This window comes from Phacochoerus africanus, chromosome 4, assembly GCF_016906955.1.
Source record: "Phacochoerus africanus isolate WHEZ1 chromosome 4, ROS_Pafr_v1, whole genome shotgun sequence".
In the NCBI taxonomy this organism is placed as follows: domain Eukaryota; kingdom Metazoa; phylum Chordata; class Mammalia; order Artiodactyla; family Suidae; genus Phacochoerus; species Phacochoerus africanus.
The window spans coordinates 135,337,930-135,358,624 of record NC_062547.1 but is presented as its reverse complement, the minus strand read 5'-3'; the positions used below and the strand labels follow the sequence as shown (position 1 = coordinate 135,358,624).

The following is a 20,695-nucleotide window of genomic DNA, read 5'->3' as shown; positions in this document are numbered from 1 at the left end:
TTTGGATCCCGCACTGCTGTGGCTGTGGTATAGGTTGGCAGCTGCAGCTCCTATTCAACCCCTAGCCCAGAAACTTCCAAATGCCACAGGTGAGGCCCTAAAAAGATGGGAGAAAAAAAAAAAAAAAAAAAACGATGGACAAGTTCTAGAGATTGACTCCACCACAAAGTGATTATACTTAACACTACTGATTTGATTAGACATATATACTTACAATCCAACACATACGTATACACACATACTTATCAACATATAAATACATACATACCTACAAAACAACCTCCCATACTACCACTGTCAACATATAACCATTCTTAAATATTCTCTAATTTTCTTCCACTCTCATTTAAACACACAAATATGCATGGGAAATCAGTGGGGAGAGCATATGAAACACAACAGCAATATGACTTCCAGAGTACCTGTACTTACATTTTTTTTGGTCATTTTAGGGCCTCACCTAGGACTAGGGGTGAAATCAGAGCAGCAGCTGGCAGCCTACATCATAGCTCACAGCAATGCCAGATCCTTAACTCACTGAATGAGGCCAGGGATCAAACCCGAGTCCTCACAGACACTATTTGAGTTGGTAACCCACTGAGCCACAACAGAAACTCCCTGTCTGTACTTATTTACATTCTCACAAGTAGTAATTCTCACAAGAAGAAAGGGAATCCATTCCACCGTACCAAGGCTACAACAGGAATTTATTTCCACGATTATTTTTGTTGGGCCAATAATCTTTTTTTACCACTTGTAAGGCATATTTATTTCTTCCAAATGCCTAGACATATTTTATCCACAGCTCTCTTGGGATGTGAGTGATTTCTTTTTCATCCAATTGACTCCTCCAGTTTTTTTTCTAATTTTCCAATTTTTGTCTATGCAAGTTTTTATTGTTGAATCTATCCATCTTTTTATTTGTGATGACTTCCACTGCTTTTATGCTGTGAAAGCTCCTGCTGATCAAGAGATTAGAAAAATAATTCATTCCAATTATTTTTTATTTTTTATTTGTAACTTTCAAATTCATCGGGAATACCATTTGCTCTATGACATATGCCAAGATTTCAGTCATTTCCTCACCTCCTGTCCAAATCCTAAGTCAGGGCTGAAACTTATGTATTACTTGTATTTTATTTCCCTTAGAAACAACACATGAAAGGTGTCAGTTCCCAAGCCACCTCATGGAAGGAATTTAAAGAACAAGCTCCATAAAACTGTCCACAGCTCCATGGCTTTGGGTGAGGGGGGTTTGGGGTCCACCTCTCCTTTCTCCTCTCCCACCTTCACAAACACAGGAAATAAGTACTGCTCTCTCCCTCTGCTACCCCAACCCAGACAGTAACAGTTCGTTCTTCCACCTTGGAAAAGGCCTGGAGTACTCTAAAGCATCTGTGAGCATGATTTCCTCTGCCCGTTATTTTCCTTTTTAAAATTACTTGCACAGCTAAAAAAAAGTAATTAAAATTAATTAGCTGATATGAAAATGGGTAAGAGACTTAAGCCTCCTAAAGGCTCTGCCAAACTTTTTTAAATGCCACAATCAGAAATACCGTAGAGGAGTTCCCATTGTGGCGCAGTGGTTAACGAATCCGACTAGGAACCATGAGGTTGCGGGTTCGGTCCCTGCCCTTGCTCAGTGGGTTAACGATCTGGCGTTGCCGTGAGCTGTGGTGTAGGTTGCAGACGCGGCTCGGATCCCGCGTTGCTGTGGCTCTGGCGTAGGCCGGTGGCTACAGCTCCAATTCAACCCCCAGCCTGGGAACCTCCATATGCCGCGGGAGCGGCCCAAGAAATAACAACAACAATAAAAGACAAAAGACAAAAAAAAAAAAAAAGAAATACCGTAGAAAGTGAGTTTATACACTGCAGTACCATAAGTGATTTGAAAGAAAACCTATTTTCAGTGCTGACAACAAAATTTAAACATGAAAACTTTAACGTTAGAGTTGGGAGGTCCCTTCGTGATTCAGCGGTTAACAAACCCAACTAGGATCCATGAGGATGCGGGTTCAATCCCTGGCCTCGCTCAGTAGGTTAAGGATTCGGCGTTGCTGTGAGCTGTGGTATAGGTCACAGATGCAGCTCAGATCTCGTGTTGCTGTGGCTGTGGCACAGGCCCACAGCTGTGGCTCCAATTCAACCCCTAGCCTGGGAACTTTCATGTGCTGTGAGTGCTGCCCTAAAAAGCAAAAAAGAAAAAAAAAAGTTAAAGAATAGGTTGTAAAGGATCCAAAAATTTTACATATTCATTTAAATACCTAGAATAAATATCATTATTTACAAAGTATATTTCAATACATTATTATTATAAATGGTATATTGCAACAAAAAGACAAGTTTCAGAGCTGACAAAATTTGAAAAAACCATGTTTCATTGTTTATTAGTAAAGAGTAAATTATGGGTAGGATGGCTATTAGTAACAGCCATTCAGGAACCAGCCTCGTGATGAACCACTCACTAGCCTAGTAAGAACAAGGCTTCTGAGTACTTACTTTTCACAAACATCCAACTAAACTTTCAAGACCATCTTGCCAATAGTACCTTCCAAACACACTACAAAGCCTTACTTTAGGACGGTTCAAATAAATGAAGATTTCTAATCTAACTCCCTTCCAAGACATGATAGCTCAGCCAAAGAGTGTAACATAAAGAGGCTGCAAATCACACTCTAAAACACAAGTTATACCTCCATTTCTTCAGTCTCTGCCTTATTTTCTGCTGGTGTCTGCTGCTGTTGCTCTTCAACATGTGGTTCCTCCTGGTCCACTTGCATCTTCTGAAAAACAGGTCACACCAAATCCTGAAACTAGGATATACTAGTGAAAGACTATGCAACCTTCAGGACACATTGGCAAAATCACCCCATGTGGAATTTCTGCTCAATCACCAGCAATCAGACAACCCAGACTCAAATTCCAGCTATTGACACCTATGTTACACTTAGAATACGGAATTTTTCCTCTCTGGAGCTCAGTTAATACATCTGTACAGTTGTGACAGCACCTGCCCTGCCCTTACAATAAGTAAGAGTGGCTGTACGACTACTTTGTAAACCACAGCACTAAATACACAGAGCAGCAATATGTAACACAGTAAAATCTGTAGAGAGCATGAGTTTCTCCTAGCTTCCTCGCGCCTAGGCTTCCTCAGCCTTTCCATTCTGAAGAGTACAATCATTATGTGCCTTAGGAGAGATGGACACCATGAAAATTCTGTTAAAAGAACAAAGCCTGACGGTACTGATAAAGAAGGGAGAAGCCTGTAGAGACCCCGCATCACACTGGCTTTCAATGCCTACAGCACATTAGAATGACCTCGGAGGCTTTCAAAACTGATACTTGGGCCCTGGTCCAGAGCAACTCGAACAAAGTCTGTGGGAATGAAACCAAAACATCTCAGGTTTTAAAAAGCTTTGACTTTGATACACAATAAGGACAGAACTCATTGCAACAAATGAGTGTGAATTCTATGCTACCTGTGAAAATAATCGATTGAGATTCAGCATTCTCCAGTAATTAGAAAGAACCAAGAATAATTCAAATTAAGAAGGAGGAAGCCAACTATGTTCCATTTCTATGTAAATTCTGTGTAAGTATTTTGCAGGAGTTTACACATGATGGGGAAATGAGACACATGGAGACCTACCCTCAGCAACTTTATCTCCCAATCTTTTTTGCCAGAATTTCTACACAACTGTCACCTCTGAACCATTATAAACGGCCAAAAATGGCATAAAATTGTCCGCATTACCTCTTCCTCCTTTGCATTCTGATCTGTTTCCATCGGTTCCTCATTTTCCTCAAACTTGTGCACTTCCACTAGAGATGCACTGGACACACTGAAAATGCCATGGACATTTACTCGAACCTTGACTTTCACTTTTGAACTGGAGCCATCAGACTGAGGAGTGACTTTCTGAACTGAAAACTGAGCTAGGGACATATGAAAGACAAAAGAGAGCAAATAACCTAAGAGGATGAATTCAAATACAAACATATGCTCATACTGCCAGGTCACATCCATTTTCAATGAAAGGTCAGTAACGTGATTCTTTGAAATTCACAAAGTGTGCATGCTCAGAACTTTGTTAAATCATCAGAATTCCTGAATCTCACATATAGTCAAACTCTTACTATCTTGTTCCACCTAAGGATTCGAGTATCTCCTAACCCTTCAAACTGTCATCTTTATGTGCTACTGCCCGTGAAGATCCTAAAACAGATTTGCCACATTCTCCTCTATTGAAAAATCCCAATGATCCCATACTGCTTACCACTTAGCCATTTCCAGATTCGGCTACTATACCAAGGTTTTGCTTCTGTTTTCTAACTCATAAAAATCTGTTAAGTATTATTAGCTATCATACTTACTGCTATTTTACAAATGAGGAAAACGCAAGAGGTTAACTTTCCAAGCTTCTAAGTGCCATTCAGGATATTCCTAATACTTTACCCATGTATTCTAGGTCTGTAATTATCATGTAACTCTCTCCTCCACTGGTATTATTTCCAGATTCTAAGTTTCTCTCAGAGTCAATGAAGACTCAAGCCAACATGGGTCCATAACCTATGATACTGATAGCACAAGTTCCTGATTATTTTTTGCATATACTGTAACTCTTATGTTAGAGTCAGACCCAAAGCTCTTCAACTCCTTCTGGTAAATAGCACCACATTATGCACAAGGTGTAACAATCATGTGCATTAACCAAGAACTACGGCCCACAATAAAGAGATTCAATTAAGTAATGACCACCTTGCTGGTTCTAAATCTAGTAACAAGAGGAAAGAGGGTTTTCCTGTGATCTAATATACTCAAATTTCAGCATACTGTACTTGCTTGGCTATCCCAGTTCTCCCAAGTACACTTTTTTTTTAATTTAAATCCCTAACTCTTTGCTTACCTATAGCAGGATCTGGATAGGGCAAATCCTGAGGAGAGCTATAATAGGCCTCAAGAGTAAAAGGTTCCTTTCTATAAAATGTGAGTACTTTAGAGAAAGGAGCAGCATGATTTTTTGAAAAGACTTCACAGTCACTAAATGGAGGGAAAAGACAAAAACACAAATTTAGGACATTTCTAACACTTTTAGCCACGTATTCTAGGCTTAAAATTATTGTACAGCTCTAGTTACTCTTACCAACTGGTATCACTTCCAGATTATAAGAGTTTGCAAGGGGGAAAAAAATGTGCATGTGTATATACAGTGTCAGTTTTAAATATATATATATATGTGTGTGTATATATATATATATATACACACACATATATATACACTTCAATCAGTACACAAAAGCCACCAATTATTTCAGCAGGATCAAATATAGGAAACTAATAAGGACATAAACTTATCCTGTGACTAAAGTAAGTAATCACTTTGTTTCATGCACTATTAACAAAATATTATAAATTTTTAAAAAGTTGAAATCAAGAGTATTATTTTACTCAACCTTAACTTTTAAGTATAAAAATATTTAATAAACATTATTACCTTGATCCTTCTTCAGCTGGAGAATTCCATCTCAGAGATATTGGATATGGTACTACATCAGTGATAGAAAATTCTCTGACTTTGAAAGCAGGCGATAAGATTGCACACTAGAATAGTAATTTTTAAAAATTCCATTTGGCAAGTAGACATCATGAACCAATTATTAAAAGACCTAATAATAATAACTTCAGGGGCCATCAATGATTTTTAAATATTTACATTAATTTATAGTATATAAATAAGTGGTTTTATAAATATCTATCATTTGTCAAATTACTTATAAAATCTAGCTACTCTTTTTCATTTTTCCATTAACCTCAACCTTTATTTAACGATTGTAAAAGACTACTTCATACAACAAATATGCCAAATTCTAGTGGTATTTCAGGTTTACCTATGTTTTTAGTAAACATCATCTTACTACATGTTACAGAGTAAAATTCCATTTATGAATGCCACCTAAGACATGAATTTTAAAACAAAAGTTTCAGAATCTTAAACCTTAAGATTACTCTGAGCTAGTCTCAGACTAGCTGGATACATAAAACTGCTACTATATTGTTCTAATACCTATAAACGGCTACCTGTGAAAAAAAGCAAGCTCACCTGCAATGCACAGCCTCGAGTAACAGCTTCATCAGCATTTAGTGTTGTACTAAGTTCTTTACCAAAAAATTTGCTGATCTTCTCTTTCACTGCAGGGATACGTGTTGCACCACCAACTATCTCCACTGCATAAATATCTTCTTTCTTTAACCCTATTTTAAAACAATTGGAACCATTTAGATTTTTTTAGATCTGTAAATTATATTGAAATATAAGATCAATATAAATCACAACATTAACTCAGATATTTAACAAAACCCCATCATTCCCCCCCGCTTCCACCACCGCAACAACAACATGCACACACACACACACACACACACACACAGAGTTATGTGCCATCTGGATGCAGGGAGTTATGTTTTGACACTCAAAATGAAGGCAGGGACAACAATATCAGGACTTAAGATGTGAGGGCCAGGAATACCTAACATCTTAAGACTGTATAAGAAGAGCAATCTCAGAAACAGTCTCACACAATTAGCTGTTAAAACATCAACAGTTAAACTAGCCATTTAAAAAAAAAAAAAAAAAGAAGAAGGGCCTCAAAATATTAGATTTTCCAACATGGGATGAAAAAAAAAGGGGGTATTCAGATGCACATCTAGCCACTTCAGCACTCCATCCAAAGCATAAGCTTAGTCCCGACTATAACACAGGTACAGTCTTCTTATATCAGAAGAAAAGAAGGTACACACCAAGGCTCCACAGCACTCATAAAATAGCTCTGGTTTCCTGAAACAAACACTGACAATTTGTTGAGAAGGACTATTTAAAGAAACGGGCTGTGGCGGTATAGAAAGAACATGCCCACCTGTCATACTCATTCTGACTTAAGAGCTGAGCTTGTGTTAAGATTACAGTACTTCTCAACACTATGAAACAGTTAGCAACAACACAAGAGTGGACTCTAGGGAAAGGTTTGTCAAGGTTTTGCAGTATCAGTCATGTATTTTTAAAGTAAACTTACACCAGATAACATTAAAGCATTCTATTCAATTAAGTATATGGTTATCCTATCTTCCCTTCATTTATTACTCAGCAAAATATTCACTGGCAGAAAAACCTCTAAGACTACCACAGCAACACTGCTAAAGACAATTACTACCACTATGAAATAACTGAGATTAAATCCATCTCTGAATCTGAATTAGGTTTCCTAGGAAAACTATTAGATTTCCCCAGAAACTATCATCAAAAATAACTTGAGGTGGGGTGGGCGTGGGGGTATACTCTAGGGGAAAGGTAGAGATGAAAGAAGTTTAATACAGCACTGCAATAATTCATGCAATGAAAATTTGTAAAACTGGGGGGAAAAGCAATTAACAACATTTTCCAAAGAGCCTGAGATGAACAATTCAATCACAAATATACTTACTGGCCTGTTCCAAAACACTGCGAAGTGGTGGCTCCACTCTAGCTAAGAGATCATCACACATCTCCAGAAATTTGCCTCTGTGGAGGAAAAAAAAAAAAAAAAACAGTAAGTTAAATCACATTCCACTTTTATGTGGAATAAATGGTTATAAACATTTATAGGATAGGAGTTCCCACTGTGGCACAATGGGATCAGCAGCATCTTAGGAGCACTTGGTCACAGGTTCGACATCTCGGAACCAGCACGGTGGGTTAAGGATCCATCATTGCCATAGCTGTGGCTTAAGTCACAAATACGGCTCAAATCTGATCTCTGGCCTGGGAACTCCTTATGTCGAGGGGCGGCCAAGAATGGAGGAAAAAAAAAGAAAAAAAAAGACAGAAAAACAAGTACTGGCAAGGATGGAAAGAGATTAGATCAGGCAAACATTCCTGGTAGGAATAGAAAATGATGTAGCCACTTTGTAAAAGAGTTTGGCAATTACTCAAAATATTAAACAGTGTTCCTACATTACCCAGCAATTCCACCCTAGGTATCTATTCAAGACAATGGAAAATAGGATCAAACGAAAACTTGCACATGAATGTTCACAGCAGCATTATTCGTAACAAGCAAAAAAGTGCAAAAAATCCTAAAGGCAAAAAGGAACGATAACAATAAAAGGGATTAATACATGTGGGAACACGGACAAACTCTGAAAACACCATGCTAAATGAAATAAGGCAATCACAAAAGAATACGGGGTGGTTTTTAGGAAGGTTTTTTTGGCTCTTGGGCCAGAGATCAAACCTAAGCCACAGTAGGGACCCAAGCTAGGCAGTTACAACAATGGATCCTTAACCTGTTGCTCCACAAGAGAGCTCCAAGAACATATATGACTAACTTGATTTATATGAAATGTTCGGAACTGGTAAATCCGTAGATTAACAACTGTCTACGGCTGAGGGGGGTGGGGGGAAGAGCCAGGGAAAGACAGCTATTGGGTACAGGGTTGTTGTTTTTTTTTCCCTTCAATTAATACACTTTGGGGGTGGTTTTTTTTTTTTTTTAGGGCCGCACCCGCAGTAAATGGAAGTTCCCAGGCTAGGGGTCAAATTAGAGCTGCAGCTGACGGCCTACACACAGCCACAGCAACGCAGGATCCAAGCAGTGTCTGTGACCTACATCACAAATCATGGCAACGCCAGATCCTTAACCCACTGAGTGAGGCCAGGGATCGAATTCACATCCTCATGGATCCTAACTGGGTTTCTTACTGCTGAGCCCCAATGGGAACTCCAATTTAGGTTTTCGAAGAAATAACACCAAGTACAGAGAACTCCCACATACCCCTTACCCCACCCACCCAGCTTCTCTATTAACATCTTGCATTACATACATTTCTAACAAAAGATGAGCCAATATTGACATGACAGTATAAATTAGGGTTCTACAGTGTTTGACAAATGTGTAAGTATTCACCATTACAGTATCACACTGAATAGCTTTGCTGCTCTAAAAATCCTCTGAATTCTATCGATTCATTCCTCCCTTCCACCGAACCCCAGCTAACCACTGATCTTTTCACTATCTCCATAGTTTTGCCTTTTCTAGAATGTCATGTAGTTGGAATCATGCAGTATATAACCTCTTCAGACTGACTTTTTTTTGCTTAGAAATATGCATTTAATAAGGTTCCTCAATATCTTTTCATAGATTGATAGCCATTTAGACTTTCTTTATGTAGTGACAAAAATATTCTAAAATTGTCTTGTGGTAATGGGTGGTAATATAGTAAAATCCACTGAATTATATACTTTAAATGTGTGACTTATGAATTACAGCTCAAAAAAAAAAAGAAAAACAGTATAGAGGTATAGAATTACACTCACCAGAATGGTAAAAATTCAAGAAACCTAATACCAATACTGGTTACCACGTATAGCAACCAAAACTCTGATTTTGGTAGCAATTTTAAATGACAGTTTTATTTCTAACAGCAAAAAAACTAGAAAGAGCCAGTGTCCATTAATAGGAGAAAATGATAAATCTACAATGTCATACTAGGAAACAGTAGTGAGAAAAAGAAAAAAAATAATAAACCTACAATGTCATACTAGGAAGCAATATACAAGAAGGAACAAATGATAGATGCAACAACTAAATGAATCTCAAGTTTTATACTAAGCAAAACAAATCTTACACAAAAAGACCAAATACTGTATGATTCCATTTATAAGAAATCCTAAAATAAGTAAACGTAATCTATGCCCCATCCCCCTCCCCCCAAAAAATGAAAACCTAATCAGTGGCTACCTCAGGTATGAAGGCCTGAGAAAATCTTTCCAAAATGATAATGAAAGTAGTAGTTTACAAAGATGTATGGAACTGCTGAAACGCAGCAAAGTTAAACTCTATTTAAAATGCTTAAATGTGTAGATAAACATTTGTTACTGGCTCTTACATGCATTAAAAAATAAAATTTATGGGGAGTTCCCATCACGGCGCAGTGGAAATGAATCCGACTAGTAACCATGAGGTTCTGGGTTCCAACCCTGGCCTCGATCAGTGGGTTAAGGATCCAGAGCGGCCGTGAGCTGTACTATAGATCGAAGACACGACACGGCTTTGATCCAGCGTTGCTATGACTGTGGTGTAGGCCAGCAGCTGTAGTTCCAATTCAACCACTAGCCTGGGAACCTCCATATGCAACAGGTGCGGCCCTAAAAAGCAAAAACTAATAATAATAATAAAGTAACAAATCTGATGGGAGTTCCCATCATGACTCAGTGGAAACGAATCCGACTAGTATCCATGAGGATTCGGGTTCCATCCCTGGCCTCACTCAGTGAGTTAAGGATTGATCCATTGTTGCCCTACCCAGGCTAGGGTTTGAATCGGAACTACAGCTGCAAAACTACAAATGTAGATGTGCTTTCACTTCTCTTGGGCATATACCTAGGAGTGGAACAGCTGAATCATACAGTAACTCTATTTTACTCATTTTTATGTAAATTACGTATTTCTGAACTTTTAGAAGGGAAGTATGCACATCCACTAGAGATGTACTGGCCACAATGAAAACAGTATGGCAACTCCTCAAAGAGCCAAACATGACTACCATATGACCCAGCAATTCCACTCCTAGCTATATACCCAAAAGAACTGAAAACAAGATACTCAAACTTGTTCATGAAATGTGCTAAAAGGTGGATGCCCAAATGTTCATCAATTAATGAACGCATAAATAAAATGCCATACATCCACACAGTATTTTTTTTGTCATAAAAAGCAATGATGTACTAATATATACTACAGCCTGGATGAACCTAGAAAACATTAGGTGAAAACAGTCAGACACAAAAGCAGCCAAACACATACTGCTTAAGTCCCTCAACACATACATCCACACAACAAAGCAGATGTTTAAAATGAAAACCATCACTTTCAAGTATAAGAGAAATGTGACTACGATTTGGCTACTATGCACAAGTCTAATTCTAACAGTTTAGAAGCAATTCTGATTCTAAGGATTCTGAGGATAGCTCAGGCCACATTACCCAAACAAGCTATCAGTCCTGGCTGAATTCTACCAACAGAACTCACAGCCTAAAGAACTTCCAATCAACCTAACCAGATAACAGTAACATTCTGGGTATTTCTGAGGACAGCCTTGAAATGTCAATTACACAGAATTCTCACAGCATTGTACAAAAAGACCTGTCATCCTCAAGAGATAGTAAACTACTCAAAAACACTAATTTCAGGGAGTTCCCGTAGTAGCACAGTGGTTAACGAATCCGACTAGGAACCATGAGATTGTGGGTTCGGTCCCTGCCCTTGCTCAGTGGGTTAACGATCCGGCGTTGCCACGAGCTGTGGTGTAGGTTGCAGACGCGGCTCGGATCCCGCGTTGCTGTGGCTCTGGTGTAGGGCGGTGGCTACAGCTCCGATTGGACCCCTAGCCTGGGAACCTCCATATGCCGCGGGAGCGGCCCAAGAAATAGCAACAACAACAACAACAACAACAACAACAAAAAAAACACTAATTTCAGAGTTTCCATTGTGGCTCAGCTATAATGAGCCCGGCTAGTACCCATTAGGATGTGGGTTCAATACCTGGCCTCGCTCAGTGGGTTAAGGATCTGGTATTGCCATAATAAGCTATGGTGTAGGTCAAAGACAAGGCTCAGATCCTGCGTTGCTGTGGCTGTGGTATAGGCCAGCAGCTGCAGCTCTGATTCAACCCCTAGCCTGGGAACTTCCATATGCCACAGTGTGGCCCTAAAAAAAAAAAAAAAAACACCAATTTATGATCAATGACTAAAGCAAATTCAGTATAATTCTGCATTAAAGCGATCTGCCCTGAATTTAGGTTTATGAAAACTGTTAACTCATGTATAATACATGCAAATGTAAGAAACTACAAATTTCCTGGAATATTCCATTAACCAGAACAAACATCATAGTCTATATATTAAAATATCCAAACCCAATCATCACATAAAAGGCAGAATCCTAAATGCCCTCCTAATTTTACCTATAGAACTGAAGTTATCATATAACAAGCATGACATTTCCAGCAATTAACGAATAGGCTAAAATAAGTAGAGAAACATCACAGTTCAGTTCACGATCAAAATACTGATATGGGGAGTTCCTGTCGTGACTCAGCGGAAACGAACCTAACTAGCATCCATGAGGACGCAGGTTCAATCCCTGGCCTTGCTCAGTGGGTTAAGGATCCAGCATTGCTATGGCTATGGTGCACGCTGGCAGCTATAGATCCTATTCGACCACTAGCCTGGGACCCTTCATTTAGGCCACAGGCATGGCCCTAAAGAGACAAAAAAAAAAGTGTGTGTGTGTGTATATTAATATGGTTACCTATTCATAGTTCCAGATACATCAACATCATTCATAAAACATTCGATGCTCAAGGGAAGGTCTGAAGCATTTGCACTCATCAATTTCTTGAGTTTCTCACATTCCTGATACAGTCGTAATAATGCACGGATTTTGGACTTTATGTCTAGCTTGTATTTCTTTCCAAATTCTTCACAGAAGTGATTTACTAGCACCTCATCAAATTTTCTGCCTCCAAGTGTTGTGTCAAATGCAGTGGCCAGAACCTTCGGAAAAAGATAATCCAAAAACGAACCAATCAATTAAATTTTTATCATGATATACATTTAACTGGTAAATGATAAATTATAAATATAAAAGGCAGGGAAGAGATACCAAGGGTGAAACATGGCAATATGCCTCTGTCATTTAATCATGGGTTACAACTACAAAAAAGAGGTACTATAATCCCCAATTTAGAGATGATGCTACAGCCCTCGATGGATCAGATAATCTGTGGGTCACAAAGATATTAAGTGGCAGAAGTACAATTCAAAACCCAACCTCAGGTCCAAAATCTATGGCTTCTCCACTACACCAATCTGAGTCCAAACAACTACAATTCAAGGCCCAATACACATGTACACAGTTCTGGTCTTATCGCTACCACAAAATTAATACCAATGGTGCAATTCACCACCAGAAAACAAACTAATTAGCCTAGGTTATCCATTTCCAAATCTCTAGCAGATTAGAAGCAAACTAATCAGATTCAATAACAGAAGGTTGGCTAAATAAGTGATGAGCCACACCCTTAAAACAATCTTTCCAAAGAATGTTAAATGTTCTGAGGAAATGAACTCATGAAAAACACGACACAGAACTGAATACAGTATAATTCTAACTTTGTGTTCATAAAAAATTAGAATGAAATATACCAAATAGCAGTAAGATAACAAATGTTTTTTCTTTATACATGTTTCCAAATTTGTTATGATTTTATAGTAAGTATTTTGATAATTAAATTTTAATTATCATTGGAAAACTCCAATAACAGCTGATAGTGAAGAACAATGGGGGGGGAGGAAGCAGATACTAATACACATCACTTTGACTCAAAGACAAATATGGCTAATATTATTATTCCTAGTTTTATTATGGCTAAATTATGGCTAGTACCTTCTGTCTAAAAAGGTAAGAGTATGGGTTTTAGAAGTAACCCCATTATAGATTAAAGTACAGCTTAAACTCTGAGAATTACACGTGGTTCACTATTAATCATAAAACTCAGGAACCTCTTCTTTCTCAACCATCCCGAAGATCTGCTTTATATACTTTTTAAAAAAGACAGAAACAAATAAAATATAAAGCAGAGCCAAGTCCAGTTCTCAAAGAAACAGGACTGTAACAAAGAGAAACTCAAATTCCCTCCAAACCTAACAAATACTCACTTCAGGATAGTGAGTATCCCAACCACCCCCAAAGGCAGGGGAGGAAACCCAATTTAGACTTTGGCACCAAGAATCTTGATACAGAATCCAAATACAAAGCAAGTACTCGAAAAGTCCTTGGTCCTTAAGCTAACTCTCGGTAAAATCACCAAGCTAGAGAACTGATTTTCTGTCTAACAAACTAGCACATACCATCCAATTCAACTGTGACCATGATCACCTGCTGGTTCCTCCTTGCCATTAACACTGCTAGACTTCCGTGTGTACAAAACTGCTTCCTCCAGAGCTCTAACCTTGCCAGAAATCTAAAATATCACTCTTAATCTGGTTTCTTTGGACCATCAAAGTTCTGATTGCTCCACCCTGTTCCCAGGACACTAAAAACCTTAAGGACAAGAAGAGAATACTTTATTACTCTCTCAATCCTCAGTGTACGATATACCAAGGGCCTAAACATTAAAGAATCCTAGTAAGCCTGCAAGGCAAGCATTATTTTCCCCACAATACAGATAAGAAAAATAGACTCAGGAATCTTAGGAGCATTTTCCGCCAGATCTATGCTCTTTGCTTCACATCGGATCTTGCTTCCACCCCAGCCCTACACACCTAGTTTCTAGTTCAAATGGCTCAGAGGATGTTTCCATTAATGAAACAAAATTCTTGAAACAAAATTCTTTAACCAACTATTTTGAGTTGCACTAATAAATTTCTAATTGCCATACACTTGCAATACAGTCTTCTGGAAAAATACACTTACCTTAAGTTTTCCTCTATTAAATGCACACACAGAAACTTGATAAGAAGAATGCCCCATGTCTACAAAAACTACATTTCTTGGCTTCTCTTCTAAGGCAGGAAGATCTTGCTTATAGATTCCATATGCAAGAGCAACTACATAAGAAAAAAATTCAACAAAATATAATTTAAGTAGTAAACTTAAAATCCTTTTAAGTAGGAAGAAACAGACTCCATATAAAGCAAACAGGGCTGCATCACATGCTGTTTTAGAAAAAAATCAAAACGTTTGTAAGTTTCAAATGATCTATTCATGAAGAACATTAAAGAGTTAATGCTTACTGCACTTAGGCTTCCTTAGTGTTTCTCATTTCCCATTTCAGCGGCTTTTTTTGACAATTTTTCCCAATTTACTTCCCACTTTTCCTAAGATTTTTTTCCAATATCAATTCCACCCTTGTGACATCTCAGCATTCCCATAAATTCTGCTCCCTAAGATGCTGCTTTTTATATACCCCATCCTTCTGAATCCACCAGTCCACAAGCTGGAGAAAAAGTATTTAAACCAAAGCAATGCTATAAACACACAATAAATGCATTACTTTCCAAACACGTATATGATTAAATACCAAAGTAAATGTTATGAGAATACAGAAAAAGCACTTGTCAGATGAATTCTTCATATGTGACAGAATATCCAAAAAATACTAAGACACACAGGTGGTAAGTGCCCCAAACAAAATAAGGAACAAGAAACCCTAGGGTTTTAAGATTTCACAACCTCAAGACTGAGCACGTCAAAACTTCATAAATCCCTGCTCCCATGGAAAATAAAAGGAAAAACAAAAAACAAAAAACAAATCCAGTTAATGGACTCTTACCTGCAGTAGTTTCATTCATTAATCGCAGGCAATTGAGACCTGCAATCTGTGTTGCATCCATCACTGATCTTCTTTCTGCATCAGTATAGAAACAAGGAACCTATTAAAAAATAATTGAAATTTTACTATATTATGGAGATTCCTTGTTTAAAATGCACCTGTCAAAAAAATAGGCAAATCCAGAAATGCCTTCATATAAGTTACTATAGTAATTTATTTTGTATATGGACCAAAGAAGTATTTCAAGCCAGTAGGGAACTCTACAGTAGTCTTGGCACAAGTGAATGGTCACACAGAAAAAAATAATAAAACTGCATTCCTAACCACACAGCTAATAGCAAAATGTATTTCAAGTCAAGGATTTAAATGTTTTTAAAAAATCATGAGTTCCTGTCGTGGCTCAGTGGTAATGAACCCACCTAGTATCCACAAGGACCCGAGTTTGATCCCTGGCCTCGCTCAGTGGGTTAAGGATCCAGCATTGTCATGAGTTGTGGTGTGGGTAGCAGACGTGGCTCAGAGCTGGTGTTGCTGTGGCTGTGGCATGGGCTGGCAGCTGTAGCTCCAATTAGAACCCTAGCCTGGGAACTAACATATGCTGCAGATGTAGCGCTAAAAAGACCAAAAAAACCAAAACAAGAAAAAAAAAAAAAACTTGAGTATCAGAATGAAAAGGAACCTTTACCATCAAAGAAGAAGGGATTTTCTAAATATAACACAAAACCCAAAGAACTAGGGGGCACCTCGACCAAGAAAGGCAGGTGTCCACTAGCAGGCAGTGCTGGGTCCTTGGCTGGGATGGGGGCCAGGGGCGGGACAGGCAAGACCGCTTGCTGCCTCCTGCTCACTGCAGCAAAAGTAGCAGGCGCCAACAAGGCCCACAGGAAGTGGAGGTGTAGCCTGGCAGGTGGGACCGTCAGGCAGGGTCATGGCTCGCTGAACCAGAGCAGTGCTGTTCTCACTCCAAGAGCTGGTACAGTGGTTGGGCCTCGTGATCTTCCTGAACCTGCTGGCCCTATGTGTGGACAGCCTGATTCCTAGCCTCTCCCGTTTGGAATCTATTCATGTCCTGCTTCGCTGCTGATGGGCTCAGGATCTACTTCACCACCATCATTCCCTGAACTTCTTCCAGGATGCAGAGAAGCAGCTGGCCATGCTCTGCCTTCTCTGGGTCCACATGGTTCTTTGCCTCAAGATATCTTCGAGATGCTGGTGAAGCAGACTCAGGAGCTCTGGTTTGTGTGTTTCTCTCCAGTATTCATTCTCCTGCAGCTGCTCATAATTCACAGAAGGGTCAACTAGTCTTCCAGAGCTAAGCTAGAATGCTGGACCCCAAGCTGAGGTCCCCTTTCTACTGAACCAGAGAAGTCTGGGTCTGAAGGCCAGTTCCTGACCTGCTGAGTGCCCAGTTTTCTCTGTCTCTATGATGTCTGAAATTGTTCAGCAGGGCCACAAAGAAAAGCTTTGATCCTTAGAATGTATTCCCTCTTTGTTTGTTTAGGGCCACACCCGTGGCATATGGAGGTTCCCAGGCGAGAGGTCGAATGGGAGCTGTAGCCGCCAGCCTACACCACAGCCACAGCCACGCGGGATCCAAGCCACATCTGAGATCTATACCACAGCTCATGGCAACGCCAGATCCTTAACCCACTGAGTGAGGTCGGGGATCAAAGCCGCAACCTCATGGTTACTAGTCGGATTCATTTCCAATGAGCCACTAAGGGAACTCCATAGAATGTATTCCCTCTTATTTTATGCTCTGGATAGCTAATCCTGGGTTAAAATCCTAAAAAAGAGCCCCAAGCCACAGTCCTGAACTCTGACAGTCAGAAACTGCATATAAGCAAAATGTCCTGATGGACTTAGTATTTCATGGGTCCAAGGAAAATGCCCGATGTGCAAAGGCTGCAAAGCCGGACCCAGGGTTTCCTCTGGCCAGCAGCACTGACCTGAGAGCTCACTGCCCCATTCCCCTAGACAAGACTTCCTTAGATCCTGGAGCTCTAAAGAGTGCAAACCAGCTTGTGTTTTCACCCCTGTGTCATTGAGGAGGATACCCCTTTCTTCACTCCAGCCCAGGCAAGCAGGAATATGATGAATAAGGATGACTGGGACTCTACCTGGAGATCCGTCACTTGAGAAAAGAACCCGCTTTCAAGGCACTGCTTGGCTTCCCATGCCAGCAAAACGCAGTGCCACAACTTTCCCACCACCTTGTGGCCAGCACTGTTAGAAAACCTGAAACAGTTTCAGGCCTCCCTAAGGGACCAAAGAGACGGACAGGTGTTCTGATGTTTGCAGGCACTGAGACCTACAAATACTAAGTTTACAAATGGTCTCAGTCCACATCTGTCAAACTGAGGTCTTTGGTTTAATGTCAGTAAGGTGCCAAAGGAGAACATTTGCTGAAATGAATATGAGAAGTTTCCACTGTGGTGCACTGGGATCAGCAGCATCTTTGCAGCACCAGGACGCAGGTTTGACCCCCAGCCCAGCACAGAGGTTAAAAGGATCCAGTGTTGCCACAGCATAGGTTGCTCATATAAGCTGAGCTCGAATATGATCCCTGGCCCAAGAACTCCATATGTAGCTGGGCAGCCAAAAAATAAAAAAAAATAAAGAGAGGAGTTCCCTGGTGACTCAGTGGGTTAAGGATTTGGCATTGTCACTGCAGTGACCTGGGTCACTGCTGTGGCAACAGGTTCAATCCCTGGCCTAGGAACTTACCCATGACTCAGGTGTGGCCAAAAGTAATAATAAAGAAAATAGGAGCTCCCTGGTGGGTCAGTCAGTTAAGGGTTTGGCATCACTGCTGTAGCACAGGCTCAATCCCTGGCCCGGAAACTTCCACATGTCACACGCACAGCCAAAAACATTAAGTAAAATAAAAATAAAATAATGTTTGCTGGGGGTGGAGGGGGCAGAGTAAAAAGGGAGGTGAGGAGGATTAATATATCTGACTCATTTAAAAATTCTAATGACCAAATGGAGGAAAATATTTGCAACTCACATCATAAAAGAGCAAAGAGTTTCTCAAATATACAAAGAACTACAAATCAAAATGACCACAAATTCAAAATAAAATAAGCAAAGGACAGGAACATTTCACAAAAAGGGAAATAAAAAATGACTCAAAAATTTTTAAATGTTCAAGTTTACCTCAAGAGTGAAATATTATAATCACATACACTGGAGTTCCCATTGTGGCTCAGTGGATAATGAATTTAGCATCCATGAGGACGAAGGTTCAATCCCTGGCCTTGCTCAGTGGATTAAAGATCCGGTGTTGCCATGAGCTGTGGTGTACATCACAGACGAGGCTCAGATCTGGTGCTGTGGCTGTGGTGTAGGCCGGTGTCTGCAGCTCCAATTCAACCCCTAGCCTGGGAACTTCCATATGCCACAGGTAGGGCCCTAAAAAGAAGAAAAAAAATTTTTAAGTTAAAAAAAAGTCTACAGTGGAAATAGCCACAACTCTGTAAATCAACTACACTTCAATTAAAAAACAATCTGGAAACAATCTGAATGTCCAACAAATACGAACTACTTAAATAGATTATGGTACATACATAAACTGGGACACCACGGCCACGAAAGGAGGACAGCACCTCTTTACTGCTATAGAACAAATACAAGGTAAACTGCCCAAAATTTACTAAAAGAAAAATCAAAGTAAAAAAGGACCCATACATATTTTGCTTGGATACATAAAAATCTCTGGAAAGATCTGTAACAAAGTGGTAGAACTGCTAACCTCTGGGGGGGGAGAAAACCTACTTACTAAGTACAAGAGTGTGCTAAAACTTCCCATATACCCTTTTACATATTTGATCTGATTTGATCAGGAGAGTTATTATTACCTTCCCCCCAAAATAAAGCTTATGTTTTAACAAAAATCACCTTGTAAATAAAGTGAAATAGGAGTTCCCATCGTGGCTCAGTGGTTAACAAATCCGACTAGGAACCATGAGGTTGCGGGTTCGGTCCCTGCCCTTGCTCAGTGGGTTAAGATTTGGCGTTGTCGTGAGCTGTGGTATAGGTCGCAGACTCGGCTCGGATCCCGTGGTGCTGTGGATCTGGTGTAGGCCAGCGGCTACAGCTCCGATTGGACCCCTAGCCTGGGAACCTCCATATGCCGTGGGAGCGGCCCTAGAAAAGGCAAAAAAAAAAAAAAGACCAAAAAAAAGTGAAATACACCCAGGCCCTAGTTACAAAGCAATCAAAGCAATCAGATACACCACAGTACCAAGAGCTGGAGCAGTGACTGTGCAGAAAAAGCTCACAGAGAGGCCAGAGACGGAGAGCCTCAGATAGGCCTGAAGGCAAGGCAGCCCCTTTCCTAGCATCTGGGGATTTGAATGATAGAGTTCCCTGAATCAAGAGAAAAGTCTCCCGTGATTCTGGGAGTGGCTCACTGAGCCCAAACTGTCTGTACAACATCATTTATGCTGAAGACATGGTGGGCCTACGCGAACGACCCTCAACAAAAGCACAGACATCAAGGTTCAGGCAGAGCTTCCCTGGTGCATGACATTTCCTCTATGTTATCAAAACTTGTTGCTGGAGGCATTAAGCACTTCTGGTCTGACTCTGTTGGAAGGGACTCTTGGAAGCTTATATCTGGGTTCCCCCAGACACTGTCCATGTACCTTTTCCCTTCACTGATTTTGCTTTGCATCCTTTCACTATAATAAATCTTAGCTGTGCGTATGGCTATATTCTGAGTCCTGTGAATTCTCCTAGCAAATCACCGATACTCTTCAAGAACACCGAATGCATAATTTAATCCATCACCTTTTTAACTTGATCGCAAAATCTGAAAAAGCCACTCAGGCATTCTTGCCATTTTACATGAATTTTACCTCTACACAGAGCAAAATTCAGAATCAAAGTTAGGACAATAGGAGTTCCCGTCGTGGCGCAGTGGTTAACGAATCCGACTAGGAACCATGAGGTTGCGGGTTCGGTCCCTGCCCTTGCTCAGTGGGTTAACGATCTGGCGTTGCCGTGAGCTGTGGTTTAGGTTGCAGACGCGGCTCGGATCCCGCGTTGCTGTGGCTCTGGCGTAGGCCGGTGGCTCCAGCTCTGATTAGACCCCTAGCCTGGGAACCTCCATATGCCGCCGGAGCGGTCCAAGAAATGGCAAAAAGACAAAAAAAAAAAAAAAAGTTAGGGGATACAGGGACAAACGTTAAAGCCCAAAAGAGATTTGAGTAAAGGCAGAAACCATCTACGAAATACACTGCTTATATTGAATCCGAGCTCTATGGGGGAAGTTGCATTTTTATTCTTTGCACCCCCAAAATGTGGATTATGACTCAT

The 20,695-nt window shown here is 40.1% G+C and overlaps 1 protein-coding gene across 1 annotated transcript in view; it reads right to left on the bottom strand.

Moving 5' to 3' along the window:
* Positions 1-20,695, bottom strand: part of HSPA4 (heat shock protein family A (Hsp70) member 4) — a 45,593-nt gene that overhangs the window by 7,894 nt on the left and 17,004 nt on the right. The window contains exons 5-13 of the mRNA XM_047778621.1: positions 15,374-15,473; positions 14,515-14,648; positions 12,349-12,593; positions 7,483-7,559; positions 6,105-6,256; positions 5,499-5,605; positions 4,911-5,044; positions 3,758-3,939; positions 2,694-2,783 (exon numbers count right to left, since the gene is read on the bottom strand). Of these exons, the coding sequence (XP_047634577.1) occupies positions 2,694-2,783; positions 3,758-3,939; positions 4,911-5,044; positions 5,499-5,605; positions 6,105-6,256; positions 7,483-7,559; positions 12,349-12,593; positions 14,515-14,648; positions 15,374-15,473 (1,221 nt within the window). The remainder of the gene's footprint in view (positions 1-2,693; positions 2,784-3,757; positions 3,940-4,910; positions 5,045-5,498; positions 5,606-6,104; positions 6,257-7,482; positions 7,560-12,348; positions 12,594-14,514; positions 14,649-15,373; positions 15,474-20,695) is intronic.